This window comes from Sceloporus occidentalis, unplaced genomic scaffold (genome assembly GCF_023333645.1).
Source record: "Sceloporus occidentalis isolate IW3139 unplaced genomic scaffold, rSceOcc1.0.p SCAF_6, whole genome shotgun sequence".
NCBI lineage: Eukaryota > Metazoa > Chordata > Lepidosauria > Squamata > Phrynosomatidae > Sceloporus > Sceloporus occidentalis.
The window spans coordinates 81,371,077-81,389,505 of NW_028316986.1; the positions used below are offsets into that span (position 1 = coordinate 81,371,077).

An 18,429-nucleotide genomic window follows, 5' to 3' on the forward strand; every position below is an offset into this window, starting at 1 on the left:
ATGAAATGCCTCTGAAAAAAATTCATGTAAACTACTGCCAATAAAATACTCTAAAGAAGCAACACTTACACAAAACCTCAGGATTCAGTGAGCTCTGATTTTAACTGTGGAATCTCATGGGATGTGCAGTCCTGATTGTTTACATCTTTCTCTGATTGTATCTCCACAAATCCTGTTGATGGGCTGTGGTCTTCTTTCCTTTTCACAGGCATTTGTTGTTCTATTAATTGTTCCTGGATCTGCTCCACATCCACATCCAGGAGCTTTGGCTGATCTGCTTCAAGTGACTGTTTGGGTAGACTTCCCGAGACAGCATCTTCCAGTGTGACTCTCTGAGTCTCTGTAGGCACAGCTGTATCCGCTACAGTTTGAAGCTTTGGTTCACCATTTTCTTTCTGCAAACTTTCTTCTTTGATAATCTCTTTCTCAGCTTCACTCTTAGATCCAGAGACTTGCACTAGTTTTGTCAAAGCGTGTGATTGTTCATCTGTCTGTGACGTGTGTTTTACTGCTTCAAGATCAGCAGCTGTCTTTTTGGTACCTGAACTTTTCCCATTTTCAGATTTTTCAGTAGTTAAAGGCATATCTTCTGTGGCTTTAAATGCTTCTTGTTTCTGTAAATCTTCCTGAATTTCAGATTTATCTGCATGTAATGGACATGGTTCAGTCTGCTGTGATGAGAATACTGGCTCTTCTGTTTTCTCCATTTTATCAACAGCATTCTGGATGATTTTCAGTACAATTTTGGTGCTCTGAGACTCTATTGTTACAGACTGAACAACATCTTTGTCAAATTCTATGTGAGTTAAAGATGGGCTTCTTGCTGGAGATGTCATCTGCTTTTCAGCTTCTTGATCAGTCTCTGACTTTTGAAGTTTCATTTCAGGGATGAGATCAGACCCACTTTTTGGGAGGGTATCATCTTTGGTGAAACTTGCTGTTGGTAAAATTGGCTCTTCTGCTTCTGTTTTTGTCTTCTCAGACACTGCTTTAGTATCAAGACCTGGGTGAACAAAGCTCACCTGCTGTACCATTTGGAATGCTGTCTCTTTTATCTCTTGTAGTAAAGATTGTGGGGTTTCAGCTGATGTTCCTGTAAGTGTAATTTTTTCTGTACTAACTTGCTCTTCAGCTTCTGTTGCTGTTACTGTTATAGAAGATTTATGAACTGCATAACTCTGCACTTCTGGAATGTCCCTAGTGACATCCTCCTGTTGCTCAGCAAAAATCTCTTGCTCTACTAGAGCTTCAGGAAGTACATCTCCACCACCAAGTTCAATATTTTCTGATGATTTTTGTGTTTCTATTATTTGCACCTTCTCTGACAGCACTTGCCTTCTCTGATAGCTATCTGAAGCTGTAGTAGACTCTGAAAGTGGGTGGACTGTTTCCAGGAGCAATTTACCAGGACATGTATGAATTTGCACAGAAATCCCATTTATACTTCCTTCTTTGTCATCTGGTGGAGTACTATCTCTTATATTTTCCAAAATGGCATTTGAGACAAGACTCTCTTTGTATCCAGACTCTAAAGTAAGGATGCCTCCATCTACTTCAGCTTTGTTTATTAGTGTTCCTGCTGATTCTGTTTCAGTTGCTAGCTTTTCTTTCACAGAATCTCCAGTTGCTTCATTTTGCACAGAATCCTCAACTACATTAACATCCATGTGTTTTGATTCTGAAGTGAAGGCATCTTCCTTTTCACTCTGCACAGTGCCTTCCAATGCAGTGGTTCCCAAGGACGTTGCTATTTTTTCCTCTTCCACTGCAGACATAACTCTTCCAGTCTGCACAGAGGTCTCAGCTATGCTTTCTTTGGTAGATTTAGACTTCATAACTGTGATGTCCTTGAGCTCATTATTTTCTTGGGCTTCAGCTTCAATTCCATCTGTGATATCTGATTCCACGACAAGGCTGGCATCTGCTATAACCATCTGGGTGAGATCCACTTTGTCCTGGCTAGACGTTGATACTTCCAGTGGTCTTTGTTCCTGAGTTATACTTTTTTCTGTTGCAATGCTTTGTGTCTCTCCCTGAATAGCAACTCTGGTCATGTCACTTACCACAGATTCTTGCTCTGAGACAAGATCCACTGGGGCCTCAACTGAAACTATCTCAGCACATGTATTTAAGTAAGCTGTTGCAGTATCTTTCACCACAGACTGAACTATGGCTTCATTCTCCACTTTTTGCAGGGTCTCCTTTAGTTCTGGTTGTTTGGTGGCAGCTCCTGCTTCCATTATTTCTTCTGAATATTCTTCACACACCTTTTCAAGTGTCTCCCCTGCAAAGAGCTCCAAATCAACTTTTGCACCTGCATTCTCTATCGTTGGCACTACATCTGTTTTCGCTGTTTTCTCATCTTCTGCTTTTGCCTTGTCTGAGGAATGCCCCATATCCTTTACAATCTCCATTTCAGTTTTTTCCTTGGCAATCTCTGCACCTACTTTTTCTACAAGGGGCTCCATATCCACTCTTGCTGAAGGTGGTTCTTCCTTCATATTTTGATCTGTAAGCATTGATGGAATTACTGTTTCTCCTTCCACCATGGCATCTGCTTTCTCTGTGGAAGACTCCCCATTTACCTTTGCATCTGTTTTGTCTGTACAGATCTCTGATTCTATCTTTGCATCTATCCTCTCTGTGATATCCTCCACATGCACTGTCACATCTTCCTTTTCTGAAGTGGCTGCCACTTTTAACTTTTCTGTGAGGTCCTCTACTTCCATCTTCTCTGTGAGAGCTTCTGATTTCACTTCAGTCATTGGTTGAGGCATTTCTTCTTCCATCTTTCCTACATCTGATTCTACAGATAGCTTTGAGTGTGCATCTTCTGGAGAGATATGTGCTTCTCTTTTTTTTAAGTGTTCATCAACTTCTGCTTTTTCCGTGATGGACTCTGTTTTTGTCTTCTCTGTTGAAATATCTATTTCCACATTTAGTTCTGACTTCTCTGCCAGGACATCTTCTCTCACATTCAGTATGTGGGACTTCCCTTCCATTTCCTCTATATGATCACTTGTTTCCACTTTCTGTGTATGGTCTTCTGCTTCTACCTTCTCCTTGCCAGCATCCATCTTTCTTACACTTATTTCTTTTCCCACCATTTCTGCATGGATTTGTGTCTCTAAATTCATTAGCAGAGGTTCAGGTTTCACATCTACCAAAGGCATCTTAGTTTCTAATTCCTGCAGGTGGACCTCGGGATCCATTTTCTGTATATGGGTCTCAGTTTTCACATGCTCTATCAAGAATTTGTTCTGCATGCAAGCCTCAACTGTAACTTCCTGTGTGCTTCCTGTTTCTAAGCCAAGTGCAGCATTGTTTTCCATACTCATGTCACTAACTTTACTTTCATCATCCTGTACTGAAACATCAATGCTCTTGATTTGGATGGGTGCCTCATGCACAACTGAATATGAAGTCTTTATTAGAAGTTCAGAGTCTTTTACTTCATTCTGTTTAACAGGCTTCTTCTCCTCAATTTCAGTTGTTTCTGCTTCTGACTGACATATATGTGCCACCTCTTCTTGCTTTTGAGAGAACCCAGGCGTTTCTTCGCATGTTTCTTTTTTTAATTCTTGCACATCCTCTTTAATCTTACCTTGTGTTCCTTCTTCTAAATGCATTTTGACTTCCTGCACTGAATATGCTTTACTATATTCTTTACTATCCTTTTCTTTTAATGATTCCAGTTGCTTTCCAGCTGCATCATCAATTGTTATTTCTGGTGTCTCTTCAGGTGTTACTGTAACAATAACAAAATCTTCTTCTTCTTCTTCTGATTTCTCTTCAATTGCTTGCTCTTCAGCAATTTCTCTAGGTTTTTCTAATGCTTCATGCTCAGTCTTTAGATGATGGTCCTCATCAGTTTGATTCAAGCTAGTTGTTTCTTCTGGGCTTTTTTTCACTTCCACACACACGTCATGACTCTTTTCCAACATTTCCTTCAGACTACTTTCTTTAACTTCAACTTCTCCTTGACCACGTTCTATGCCTTCATTAGTCTGGATATCAGTCTTTTCAGATGTTTTTTCCTTTAAGAGTGATTCAGACAATTCTGCTCCTTGAAAGACAACTGTAATTTCTTGGTCAGTCTTTTGTACTGATACTGGTTGAATTATTACTTCAGATGTGGTTTTACTAATCATCTTTGTTTCCTCAGATAATTTAACTCTTTCAGCAACTTCTTGAAGAATTTCCTGAGTTTGTTTACTTAATTCTTCTAAGTTTTGCTGATTTTCTTCTACTTCCTGCACAGGTGTAGCTATTTCTGTTGTATCAGGAGACTCAGATAGCCTTGAAACTGCTGAAACCATTTCAGTTGTCTCTTCAGCACAGGACACTTCAGGTCCTTCTTCAACAGCTGAAGCTTCTTCTCGAGCTGTGATTGCTTCTGAGGTTAATTCCAATTCACTGATTATAGTGTCACCACTAACATCCTTCTTAATTTCTGGCTTGAGTTTAGTGGCCACTACAGTTTCTTCAACAAGTCCAGTTTCAGAAATATGCTTAGTTTGTTTCTCTTCATTTTCACCTGCATGTTCAACTGACTCTGTAACAGCAGCTGATATCCATGATGGAGACCTTTCTTCAATACTAGTAACTGCTCTTTCCCCTTCTACTACTGTAACAGTAACTGCATGAACTAGACCTTCACTGGACTGCTCAATTATTAAAGTACCTTCTGACTTTTCTGTTCTCTGGTCTGAACCTTTCACAGTTATATCTTCTTGATTTTTCTTTTGGGCTTCAAGTTTCTCTTGTTCAGCAGCTTCATATTCTGACAAAGGAACAACAGCTGGAATATCAGAGTCCTCCTCATTAGTTTCTGTAATTTCTTCTCCAGTTTCCTGAACAGGTGCATGTTCTGGTATTCCATCTGACTTTTTCTTCCTACGGCCAGGCATTAACTTTTTAAATGAAACCCAGGATTCTTCTTTTCCAGATTCTCCATCTGAAGTAGAGTATTCTAAGCTTGGAACTACAGCAGGTTCTTCACTTCTATCTTCCATCTTTGTTTTAGATTTTCTTCTTGCAGTTACTAATCTTTTAAAGGACTCCCATGTTGAAACTCCTTCACCCTCAGACGGGCTTCCAACTTGTTCTGGTGAAGAACCTCCTTGGCCTTGATCACTTTCCTGCGAGCTTGTAAAGGTCATCTCTCCTGCTGTTTCTTTATTTGGTGCAGTTTCATCTACTTTTTGTCCTTCCTGAGCTAGTCTTTGTCCTACTTCTTCATCAGAAGATGATGATTTTCTACTTCTTTTTTTAGATGAGCCTACACAAATCAAGGCTTCCCAGGACACAGAAGTGTCAACTTTTTTCTTGGGTTCGTCTGTGTTTTTTTCTAATTTCTGTTCCTCCCCATTTTCTTTAATATCTTCCTGTTCTTCACAAGGCGCACTTTCAGTTGATGACAGAGTAGCACTTTTTGCCTTGTCAGGTTCCTCTTCTTTGTCACTTTCAGAAAGCCTCCTGATCCGTTTTTTAGGTGTCACCATTTTTTTAAATGATGCCCAAGGGGTAACACTTTCTCTTTTCTTTTCGATATCCGAGGTAGACCCTTCTTCGGTTTCAGTGACTTGTATTCCCTCTGTAACTTTTTCTACAGATTCTGTTGCTTCTTCAGGGGAAGAGGCAGAGCTTTCTGCCCTTGGATCTTCTGGGCTTTCTGCAGAATCAGACAACTGCTGTATTTGTTCAGCTGCTTCCCCTGATTTGGTTTCTTCTCTTTTTCCTTTATGTTTCTTTACTGACAACTTCTTTAAGCTAGAACTTGTAAAAAGCTTTTTTAAGGGGCTACCTTGCATCTTGGCTCTTTCTTGAGATGAAATCAATTCCACTTCATTTGTGATGCCTTCTGGGGGTTTTGATGTTGCTGCACTTAAAACACCTGGTTCTGTTTGTTTCAGCTGTTCACTCACTGTTTCAGGAACAGTTTCCTTGACTTTTAGCTGTTCATCAGTGGATTGTCTTCTTTGGATCTCGGTATCTATTTCAGTTAATTGTTCAAGAACCAGTTGTTCTTTTTGGATTGTTTTTGGTTCATCCTTTTTCACAATAGCGGTAAAGTCCATGTTAGCATCTGCAAGTTTTTCATCAAAACTTTCTGTTGCAAGAGGAGCCTTTGGTTCAGATTTGCCTTCTTCGACTGTTTCAAAATGTTCCTTGGGTTCTTCTGTTGTAATTAGAGGAGCTGGATCAGATTGATCTATTTTTAATTCATTTTCTGAAGGAGCTGCTGGGTCAAGTTTTTTCTGAGATGATTCCAGAGTGCTTTGCTTCAAGGCTATTAGACACTCTTGGCTTGGTTCTGATTTTTCCTCTAAGACAAGGTCACTCTTCTCATTCAAGCTTATCTCAATTTTTTTATCTGCACCTTCAGCAGAGTCTTGCCTTGACAGCTGTTCATGAGGAATTGTAACTTCCTTCTGATGTGTTTCTGTTGAGACATCTATCATTTTCTTTCCTTCTTTTTCTTCTCTGTTTTCTTCCACTTTCTCATTATTGGCTTCCACATCTGTCTGGGCTTTTTCTGGTATGGGGTTTTCTTCTTCTAATTCTTCTTTGATAACCCCTTCTTCTTTGGTCACGTCTCTTTCTTGTTCTTGTTTTTCTTTATCAAGAGCCTGCTGTTCCTCTTCTTTAGGTTTCCTAAAGCTTGTCCTCTTCCTAAAACCAGCCCAACCTTGGGTAAAAAACTTTCTTAAGGGTGAAGCTGTTTCATTAGTTAAAGGGCTGGTTGGAGACTCCGGAGACTTGCTATCATCAATTTTAGTTTCTGCATCCTTGCCTCCAGCTTCAATAGGGCTTTCTCTTTCCTTTTCAAGAGAAGTTTCTTCTTTCATCTTCTCAGTCTGGGTTTCTTGTTCAGTCTTTTCCAAAGAGTGGGGCACCTCAATTTGTGCTTCCTCCTCCATTGTTTCTTTCTTTAATTCTTTATGATCGCCAGATCCATCTGATGCCACTTCAGTATCATCTGCTTTTACATTTAAGAGCTGAACAGGCTCTACTTTCTCAGTCTTATCCTTTCTAACAGTAAACTTGAAACCAACTAACTTAAAAACTTTTTTAAACCCAACATCATTTGATGGAGATTCACTGGGTTGTTCCTGTTCTTCTTCCTTTTCCTCTAATGATGGGGACTGTTTATCAGCATCTTGTACATCCTTCTGGTCATCATCTCCATTAGTTTTATTAGTTGACTCTGGTGGCTTTCCCTCCATATTTTCAAAAGACTCCTCTTTCAGAATTACACTTGCAGTTTCTCGTTCTCCAACTGTAAGATATTAAAAATGACAAAGAATTAGGCATTGCATTGTAATTAATTCTAAATTACATGTAAGAAGTACAGTAACCAGTAAGGCACACATATTTGGGATTAAGCTCCATTGATCTTGGTGAAACTTTTAAGTAAATCTGTACAAAATCAAATGCAGCATGATTAAAAACAATGGGAACATGAAATACTGTAAGTGTGCTTAATTTTTTTTATTATATTGTGGTTATAATTAATCTCCTTTTTAAAAAAAAGACTTGGTTATGTTACAATCTAAAAAGACATGACATAAAAGGAGAAGGGAAAGGTGGTGGGGGTAGTAGGCTAATACATATAAAGTACATAGCAATACAGAAAATGGTTTGATAAAACAGGCATCAAAAGAAAATCAAATAGCAAGCGAAAATTATGCAATGCCTGGGAATGCTTCTCTGAACAGGATGGTCTTCAACTCTGTTTTGAAGCTGGTAAAAGAAGTGATGGCCCTTGCTCGCGGGGAAAGAAGGTTCCAGGAGTGAGGGGCAGCAAGTGAAAAGGGGTGAATCCGAGATGGGGCAGAGGAAATCCTGGGCTGGGACAGCAGACCTTGACTACCAGAACGGAGGGCCCTGATGGGAAGGTGAGGAGAAAGAAGGTCTGATAAGTAAGGAGGGGCCAGCCCATGGAGGGCTTTAAACGTGGACAGCAGGAGCTTATGCTGAATGCGGAAAGGAAGGGGGAGCCAGTGAAGGGATGCCAATACAGGAGAGATGTGGTCAGAGCGGTGGGCGGATGTGATAATGCGTGCAGCAGAATACTGGACAGAGATTAAAGCATGGAGGTGAGAAAGAGGAAGCCCAGCCAGGAGGACGTTACAGTAATCAAGTCGTGAGACCACTAGGGCATGGACCAGGATCTTGGCAGTAGAGGCGGAGAGATAAGGTCGGATTTTAGCAATATTGTACAAAAAGAATCTACAAGCCTTGGCTGTGGTCTGGATCCGAGGGATACACTTCATTTATGTTTATGTTTCACAAAGACCTTATACACATTGCTTGAAAGTAATTTTATACACAATATTTTTTAATAATTTAGTGCATGAAACAAAGTTTGTATATATTGAATCATGAGAAAGCAAAGGTGTCTCTATCTCAGTCACCCATGTGGACAATTTTGGAGTCTCTCAGATTTTGGAATTGCAGGTAAGGGCGACTCAACCTACATATGCATTGAACATTGACATCTGCAGTTTACCTGGAAGCCAATATGCATTTTTTTTCTCAAGATGGAACACAATTGGATTCTGAAGAGGACAGCCAATGTGTTTATACACACATGCTCCTGTATGATTTACAGACATCAAGCATATAGTATGGTTAACAAGGTGAGATGATAATGCCATGCCATACCAGCTGCAGGGCCAACAGCAAAACTCCATTTCCTCTTAATCATATGGAGTCATCCAAGTTCAAAACTTGATCTGATGTGCAATTTTTAGACACTAGTAGTAATTAGGGAGAGCCAAGGCGGTGTAGTGGTTTCAGTGCTGGACTAAGAATCTGGCGATCAAGGTTTGATTCCCAGCTTGACCATGGAAGTCCTCTTGGTGACCTCAGGCAACTCACACTCTCTGCCCCAGAAACCCCCATGATAGGTTTGCCTTAGGGTTGCCATAAATTGGACACAATTTGAAAGTACACAATGAGAAGTGATTACAGAATACATTAAGACTAAACTTGAACAAACATGGTGCTAATCTCCTAATTCAGTTCCAGTCAAGAAAAAAGTTAATGTATATGACGGAGATTTTCCCTTTCCCCACAGCTTGTCCCACCTCAATCACTATATACTTCACAGACCAGGTTATAGAGATATTATGTCCTGTAAAAATAAACGTATTATTGTTGTTGCTGCTGTCAGCATTTGTAAATGCTTGCTTGTCAATCAAAGAGACTCCCTGAAGTAATTACAGCGGTCCCTTGTTATCTGCTGGGGTTTGGTTCCAGAATACACACCTCCCCCATGGATACCAAAATCAGTGGATGCTCAAATCCCATTAAAGACAATGGCATCAGCCCTATATACCCATGGATTCCTTATCCATGTAGCCAAACATCCACTGCTTGGAAAATTATTTTTTAAAAAAGAGTAAGTTCCAAATAGTAAACCTTGATTCTTGCCATTTTATATAAGGGACACCATTTTTATTATCCCATTGTATTTAATGGGACTCGAGCATCCACCAATTTTGGTATCCACAGAGGGCCTTGAAACCAAACCCCAGCGGATAACAAGGGCCCTGGCATAAAACAGCAGCATCAAGGTTTGCTATTTGGAATTTTTTACTTTATTTTGAATATTTTCAAGCCGTGGGCACTTGAATCCATGGATGAAGAATCTGTGGATACAGAGGACCAACTGGACACACAAGCAATAAAAACAAGACAATCCTTGCCTGTCAGCTTACAACAAGAGAGAGGATACAGAAGGGGGGAAAGGAGGGGGAAAGGACAAGATCAGAAACCCAAGACACCTTCTTTAAGTTAAAGGGCAACCCCAGAAGTGGCTCATGGTGCTTCTCCTGCCTGCAGGGAAGGACAAGATGGCGCCTCCCCTTCCAGGTAGAGAATCCAACCTGAGTGGCAGTTGAACCTCACCTCCCTGAGGGCTGCCTCCACTGGGCTTATGTCAGGAAGGCAGTGCAGATGGTGCTACTTTCCTTGTGAGCATTAGGCATTTCGCTCTGCCTTGGGCTGTCCCTGAGCGGTTTCCATAAGGACCAACTGGAAACAGCTCAGGCTGTTCTGGGAAAGGCCCTGTGAAATGGCCTTCCTTGCTGGCATGGAGGCTGCCTTGAGAGAGAGAGAGAGAGAGAGAGAGAGAGATCATAAAACAGGCCTACTTCCCTACTTCTTCTAAAGAACTGGAAAAAGAAGGAAGAACAGGCTCTGAACGGCACTCAATAGCAGACTATTCAGTTACAGGCTCACCATTTATAAGACTTTCGATTCTAACTCCAGAGTGGTTTATTCCCTGGTGAAAGCAAGGTCTACTAGGCCCTCCTTTCGTAACTCTTAAGACTAGCTCAGGCAAAGGTGCTATAGCTCCCCCTTTCGAAATATTCCAGCAGTATTTCCTCTTCACAAGGTCTTTTCAAGTAATTCTGTGTTTCAAGATGTCACTGAATACCACTCGCCGAGGGACAAAAACGGGAAAGTGTTCTTGCCTGGTGCCCTGCTTGTGGGCCTCCCATGGCAGCAGTCAGGGTGCTGTGCTAGACAGGCCTGCAATCTGCACAGTAACACTCTTATATTTTTAGTGCACACACAGCAGATCAAATTGTGTGCCTTCCAGTCATTTCCATCTTCTTGGCAAGATTTGTTTAGAGGGAGCTTGTCATTGCCATTCTCTGAGGCTGAGACAGTGTGACTTGCCAAAGGTTTTGGCATAATATGCTGCCTCCTCCTCCTCCTCCTCCTCCTAATAAAATTATTTTATACCCCGCCTCTCCATTAAGATCGAGGCAGCTGACAACATTAAAACACAATAAAATACAATGTCCCCCAAACCGACCCACCTGCCATAACCAATAAATCATAATTATAAACAATATCAATAAAATATTACCGTTAAAATTATTAAAACAGACAAGACAGGGTAGTCAATGGGGGCGATTGAGATGCTACCATATGATACGCTTCAACGTTTGCTTACTTCCTGCACTCCTGAAAGGTACTGAAATGTACTGAAAAGGTAAATTCTCATTCAAGGCTGCTCCATACAGAGCCAGGAGCCAGGCAGAGAATTATGTTTATGTAAAGCAGGCAATGTGTGTTAGTTGCTCTGTGCTTCCTGGGGGAATGTTAGGATTCTTAATTGTAAATATAAAACACAGAGGAAGGGAAGGGTTCAGTAAAACAGTTCATTATTTTGACTTACTGCCAGGTATTTGCAGCAACATAACTGCCAAAAGAAACAGCTAGTATTTGTAGTCTAGTAAGCATCTATCCAGGACACAGGAGATATGCAAATAAAACAAACCACAACAAAATTCCAGCTGAATAACTAGACAATTCCCATCGTATACTTTAGGTGCTCTAGTAACGCAATTCATTATTCAGACAGTAGATCTAACTCCAGAAGCTTTTGACAGAAGATCACAATGTGACATTTAAGATATAGCCATGAGGCATTTAATGTTAAAAGAGAAAAGGAGAACTTAATTGGGACAATAGGAATGAAGCAGTTTACAGTTGCTAGTATATATAACAAGAGAGCAATGTACTAGAGGACAAACTACACAGAGGACCTCTTTCAACATTACTTCCTATGTCTTCTCCCTCAGGACTTGGGATTCACATACTTCCTCTCTTGCTCCATTTTACCATATGAATTCATAAATAGCCAAATGAGAGACTACATGTTTACTTAATGTGGAATTTTCCTTTCCTAGAGGGTAATCTCTCTTAAATATTTTTAGATGAATGTCTTAACCAGCAGTAACATGTTATTCTCTTAAGTAATTGTTTTACAGTGTTAACATCTGTTCCATTTTGAATACGTAAATATATATTCTAATTTTCCAAAGAATCTGGTTACTCATCTTGGAATGTTTTGGAATAAAATGTTATCCTGCTCCAATATTAATTATCTTTGCTTACAGCTAATGCAGGTGTTTACTTCAATGCTATCTCTTGTATACCATTTGCATAAGAATGTATAGGAACAGACTAAGGCTCAAATCTTAACACACACACACACACTCACTTATTACTGATAAATACTTACAAGAATTAAAATGCAGAAATATATACAGCAAATGGTACTAATATAGGGACAGATTTTAGAGAGATATTTGTATGTGCAGCACCTGTAAGAGAATATTGAACATACAAGTATAGTCAGCCCTCCTTATCCATGGATTTTTTTTTTATCCATGGCTTCAAAATATTTTTTAAAAGTATAAATACCAAATAACAAACCTTGATTTTTTTATTTTATTATAATGGTCATCATTTTACTGTACCATTGTATTTAATGGGACTTGAGCATCCATGGATTTTGTTATCCATGGGGGATCCTGGAACCAACCTCAGCGGATAACAAGGGCCCATTGTATTTATAGCTGCTAGACCCCCAGCTAGCTGGCTCATTTAGCTCAGTATTGCATACGCTGATTGGCAGCACCTCTCTGGATGGTTTCAGGAAAGGGCATTTCCTGGCTCCACCTGGAAATGCAACAGTTCAAAGCTGAGACCTTTTGCATACAAACCATGTGTTCTTCTGCTGAATTATACTCCGTTCCTGCAAGTTCTTCCAAGAGAGCTCAGGAGAAAATATGGCAACATTTATGATCACTTTCAGCACCAATTATTTTTAATGAATTATGGTGGGCCATTGGTATTTGCCAGGGTTTGGTTCCAGGACCCCATATGAATACCAACATCCATGGATGCTCAAATCCCATTAAATACAATGGTGTAGTAAAGTAGTGTCCCTTATATAAAATGATAAAAGCAAGACTTGCTTTTTGGAATTTATATATATATTTAAAATATTTTTAAGCCATGGATCGTTTAATCTATGTATAAAGAATCCATGAATATAGAGGGCCTACTGTATATATTTATCAAGCTGAAAACTTTTATAGCGTATCTAAAGACCTCTGAAACCAAAGTAGGCAACATCAGGTCTTTGTGAACCCTTGGATACCTGTGCCACCTTTAGTACCACACCTTTGGAACATATTAATACTAGTTCTTCCCTTTTTGACAGTATACCTCCTCTTCTCTTTCTAAGCTTGCCTTTCTAAGCTCAATTAAACACCAGCCATTCAAATTTCATAGTTGGCTCCTACTCTACTAAAAACTACAGTAAGTTGCATTTTGCCTTGCACCTTGATACATGCCTCACAATATAAATACCCAACTCCTTTTCAGGCAAGCATTCTCTGAAGATGCCAGCCACAGATGCTGGCGAAACATCAGGAAGAAACTCTTCTAGAATATGGCCACATAGCCCGAAAAACCCACAAAAAACTATGGATGCCGGCCATGAAAGCCTTCGACTTCATATCACAGCTTTTGTTTACTTTTATACTTTTTACAATCAGGATGCAGAATGCTACTTGAATTTCTTGTTTTGGATACCAAAATGTCTGGAGGGTGGAGAAACTCTTGCAGTTCTTAGAGCCATTCGTGTTTCTTCTGCCCCAGTTCTTAGAAAGTTTTTTGTTCTCTTCCCAGCCATGCCTGATTCTTGGAAGACTCAATTGTTTCTGCCATTCCATCTCCTTCCATATTTTGCCTCTTTCTTGTGACAAGCAATCCTGGTCTCCTAACTCTGGCATAGGGAGGTGAGGATTTTTTAAGTTTTCTTTTAGAAATGTTCTCTCAACCACTGAAAATGTTTGAGAATAACATGAAGTTACTGAGCCATGCAGGCCAGCGCTAGACAAAGCTGCTCCTTGGCTTCAAAGAAGCATGCTTCTGTATGCCTCGGTCAGTTCTTTGATCTCACAGGATGGAGAATAACAAGAATAGTTAGATGGCCCATCCTGTCTGAATGGGATCATGTTTAGACTAGTATGCGAATAGGTGGCCTTCTAGATGGTGCACCTAGGGTTGCCATATCCTGCCTGGGGGCGGGACTTTCCCGGTTTGCGGCAGGGCCACATGGTCCCGCCCTGGTTTGGCCCCACCCCCAGGACTCCCCCCCCAGCGAGGCCCTGGAGGCAGCTCCACCCCTCCCCGTGGCTGTGTCCCATCCGCCCTGCCTGGCTCAGCCTAGAGAGCAGGTCTTCAGGGCACCTGCCACTCAAAGCTATTGCCAGCCCACTTGGTATATATGTCTTGCAAAAGGCATTACTTTCCAGGTTACAGTGAAAAAAAAAAGGCCATAAATCGTTCATGTTTCACTGGGAGTCTAAACGCCTCATCTTTTAAATGTATACCGCGTCAGTATTCTTGTAATTCTTTATCACAGGATCGTTTTTGAGGCCCTAAACACCTTTACTTGTAATATGCAAATTTCTCCCGAAGCTGACCAATGGGAAAGAAGCAATCAGCCCTCCACTTGGGTTGGTTTTCAATGGCTTGGTGAAGGAAGAGATTTTGCCTTGCTTGTAAATAGGAAGGGCTTTGGGGTAGCAAAAGGCTGCAGAAATAGTTTGCCCCCCCCCCCCTTAAACATCCATGGCTCAGTGCTATAGGATTCTGGGAATTGTAGTTTCTTGTGGCACCAGAGCTCTCTTGACAAAAGGAGGCTGAATAGTCCACAGAGCTACAGTTCCCAGGATTCCATAGCCTTGAGGAGGAGGAGAAGGAGGAGGAGGAAGGGTGCCTTGAAGGGCAGAATTGGGGCGGAGGAGGAGGAGGAGTTGGAGGAAAGCTGAGTCAGTGGCCATTAGGTCTGCCTTGGTTTTTTGGGGTTTTTAAATTATTTTTAAAAATATAAAATACTTATTTTATTTTATTTCATTAATTTTTATTATTGCTTGTTTTTATTTTATTTTATTAATTTTTATTATTGCTTGTTTTTATTTTATTTCATTAATTTTTATTATTGCTTGTTTTTATTTTATTTCATTAATTTTTATTATTGCTTGTTTTTATTTTATTTCATTAATTTTTATTATTGCTTGTTTTATTTTATTTTATTACTTTTTATTATTGCTTGTCTTTATTTTATTTCATTAATTTTTTATTATTGCTTGTTTTATTTTATTTCATTAATTTTTATTATTGATTGTTTTATTTCATTAATTTTTATTATTGATTGTTTTTTATTTTATTACATTAAATATATACACCCCTGCTTTGTTTTTTAATTATTTTTTATTATTAAATATATGCAAGTGCATTTTCTGTGTATTTATGGCGATTTGAATGCTAACAAGTCTGCCTTTTATAGTGGTGATGATGATGATGATGGTGGTGATATTGATATCAACAAGCCTCTGAGGCACGGCCAATGTAACTTGCTGTGATTTTTACAAACTCAGTGAAGAAAAACCACAGTCCCTCGCCCAAGTACACACTTCTGAGAAGTACAGTTGAACCCGAGGGCAAGTCCATTTCTGCCATCTGTCTAGGAATAATGCCAACCATTTTGATCATGCCTAAAAAACATGCATTTATATTAAGATTTTTTAAAAAAACCTCAATTTTTTCGCATGTCCTCCATTTTTATAAAAACGTGTCCTACATTTGAAAATGTTGCCCTACATTTGTCCTACATTTGTCCCGGTTTGGAGGTCCTGACTTATGGCAACCCTAGGTGCACCACAACTCCACTGGCCTTGTTGCCTGAGACTGATGGGAATGGGATGTTGTCCAACAGTGGCTCATTTACAGCATTTGCAATCTCCATATTTTACAATTGGAGCTGGACTAAAATTAGGCAGGTACTTCTTGAACTGTTGCCAAAACAATAGAGTCCTCTGAACAATGTGGGAACACATAGCTTTGGTACATAGATGCCTAAAATGTCTCTAAAATATTACAGCAGTCTTTGCCAGGCCACACAATTAAAACATTTTTTTCATACAAAATTACTAGTGTTGTTACTAAGCTTGCAAAACTAAAGTCAGTAGGATTAAGAAACAGGGTATTAGAAACAAGTGCTAGCACCAGATCCCTCGCCTATTTGTCTCTTCCTTGTCCGCAAATCTTCCTATTCCCCTGATAAATTCCAGGGGTGGGAACAACAAGGTGTATATTTTGTCCAAGACCATTTTTGTAATGGCAGACTAAAAACAATTGATGAACTAACTTTAGACTTAGAGCCATAAAAGGCTAGTTTGTTTCATCTCCAACAGGTAATTGCTTTTACATACAAATTAAAGAAAACAGGAGGACCACCTAAATCATTTACCTTATTTGAGGCACGATGTGTAGCCCCTCCCAAAGCACCAAAGGACTAACATCTTTAAATCTACAAATGTTTGATTGATCACTCTAACCAAAACATCTGTGGCATATAACTAATCAGGGAAACAGATTTGAATTCCAACTTCAAAATGGACTACAGTTTGGTCTTCCACCCCTTTTAAATCCAGATTAAACACCTTGAAAATTATACACAAGTGGTATTTGACTCCAGTGAAGCTAGTCAGAATGGTTAAAAATGTTTCCTCCAAATGTTGGTGTGATTGTAATGATAATGGCACAATATCACACATTTTGGCAATTGGTACTTGATGAAATTTCATTGATTACCAACCAAGAAGTAAAATTATATTCAGAAATGCTTTTGTTATCAATATATGTAGACATGAACTCAAATTTGAAACATAAAAACCTCATAGATTTTTTTCATTACAGCAGCCCATGTAGAAATTGCCAGATGTTGGAAAACAGGGGATGTGTCTTTAGATATATGGTGGGAAAAGCTATGGGACCTATGGTGCTTGGAAAACTGGCAGAATGGCAAGTTACGCAGGATGACCAAAATCAGAACTTTTCCTGGACAAATGGTTCCCACTCATTGACTTTGTAAACAAACAAAGAAACAAGAGAAGACAACCTCCATCTCATCTTAACCTTTGGTCAGACATTCTGGACTAGATTTACACAAAGACAGGACTGAACTTTAAAATGACTGCTTATACTGAACAGAACCAAAGAAGGAGACCCACAACACAATTCAAAGTTGTGCAATGAATTGTTTTATTTTGCTTTGTTGTTGTGTTATGTTTTGTACATAGTTGTTTACTTATAATAATAAAATATTTTTAAAAACCTGGTAGTCTTAAATGTGAGGAAGGGAGAAATGGAAATTTCCTGATATATTGATTATATCATTTATTTTCTTTTATTGAAATAGAGTCTTAAGAGAAAAAAAAAAACCTCTGAACATCTTTAAATTCTCCAAACTTTCTAACAACTGAATTAGATCTGAACTGTTTTGCATTAGTTTAAGCACATTTCCTGATCAAACCATAATAATGTGATAATCTATGGCAACTTGCCCTTCAGTACAGATGGCTTCTATCTCCAGCCATCCACAGAATAATCCCTCTCCAAGACATGTATACATAATTTCTGAGAGCACTGAAATTATATTGTCATTATCTGCAAGGCAATACCTTCCCATGTCAACAGGCTAAGCAATTCAAACTTGACTAACTTCCAATAAATTAACCTTAGAGAAAAAGAAAGAATGATTCTAACAGTTACTTAAGAGTATTAAGCATGCATAATTGTTCTGGATTTGGCCAATACAGTATTAGACCATTTGTTCCCATGCTTTTGATGGACAAATCTCATTTTTCCTCCAAAACTGCATGCCTGTTTTAGCTCCTGTAATTAAATTAAATTCCTTTTAGCCTTTGGAGTGGCTTCACCATTAATAGCCAGCACTAGTAACTTGGCAAATCACCCTCAAGATACAGTATTGAGCTACATATCAAATTACAACAGGATGTAATTGAAGTAATGTGAAGTCGAAGGCTTTCATGGCCCAGCATCCATAGTTTTTTGTGGGTTTTTCGGGGTATGTGGCCATGTTCTAGAAGAGTTTATTCCTGATGTTTCACCAGCATCGGTGGCTGGCATCTTCAGAGATTCTCTGAAGATGTAAGCCACAGATGCTGGTGAAACATCAGGAATAAACTCTTGCAGAACATGTCCACATACCCCGAAAACCCCACGAAAAACTGTAGTTGAAGTAATTGGTCAAAGTGCATTTACTTCTATGAACAGAAAAATACCAGCCACTTTATTCTCTCCTCCAACTCTATCATTACCATATTTAGCATGCAGAGAAAGATGCTTTGGAGACACAGATTCCTTTTGCCTACAGGATCTGAAAGCCCTACAGCCATGACATATTCACAGGTACAACAGGAACCACTGGTTTATATAAATGTAAATCAGTAATTCAAACATACCCACTGTAAAACTCCATTGTGTAGGTTACTCCATTTGTTATTAGGATTTGGTCATTCAATGCACAAATTTGTGAGAAAACCAACCTCTTTACATCTCTGTTGTTTGTGCGTATCTGTCTTTAAGTTGACTGCTGAAATATGGTAATCCCATGAATTCCATAGAATTTTCTTATGCAAGGAATACTCAGAGGTGTTTTTGCCAGCTCCTTCCTCTGAAATGGAGCTTACAGGACTTGGTATTAATTAGCATTATCCCATCCAAGTACTAGCGAGAGCT

General features: G+C 39.4%; 1 protein-coding gene across 6 annotated transcripts in view; it reads right to left on the reverse strand.

Annotated features, from left to right (window-relative positions):
* Window positions 1–18,429, reverse strand: part of AKAP12 (A-kinase anchoring protein 12) — a 110,746-nt gene that overhangs the window by 5,970 nt on the left and 86,347 nt on the right. For 3 of the 6 annotated variants that reach the window (XM_089530188.1, XM_089530186.1, XM_089530187.1), the window contains one exon: window positions 70–7,282. In XM_089530188.1, coding sequence (XP_089386314.1) covers window positions 78–7,229 — 7,152 coding nt within the window. In that variant the 5' untranslated portion in view covers window positions 7,230–7,282 and the 3' untranslated portion in view covers window positions 70–77. Of the gene's footprint in view, window positions 1–69; window positions 7,283–9,794; window positions 9,869–9,918; window positions 10,040–10,888; window positions 10,980–18,429 lie in introns of those variants that run through there. The other 3 variants (XM_089530193.1, XM_089530189.1, XM_089530190.1) reach the window with 3 other exon arrangements.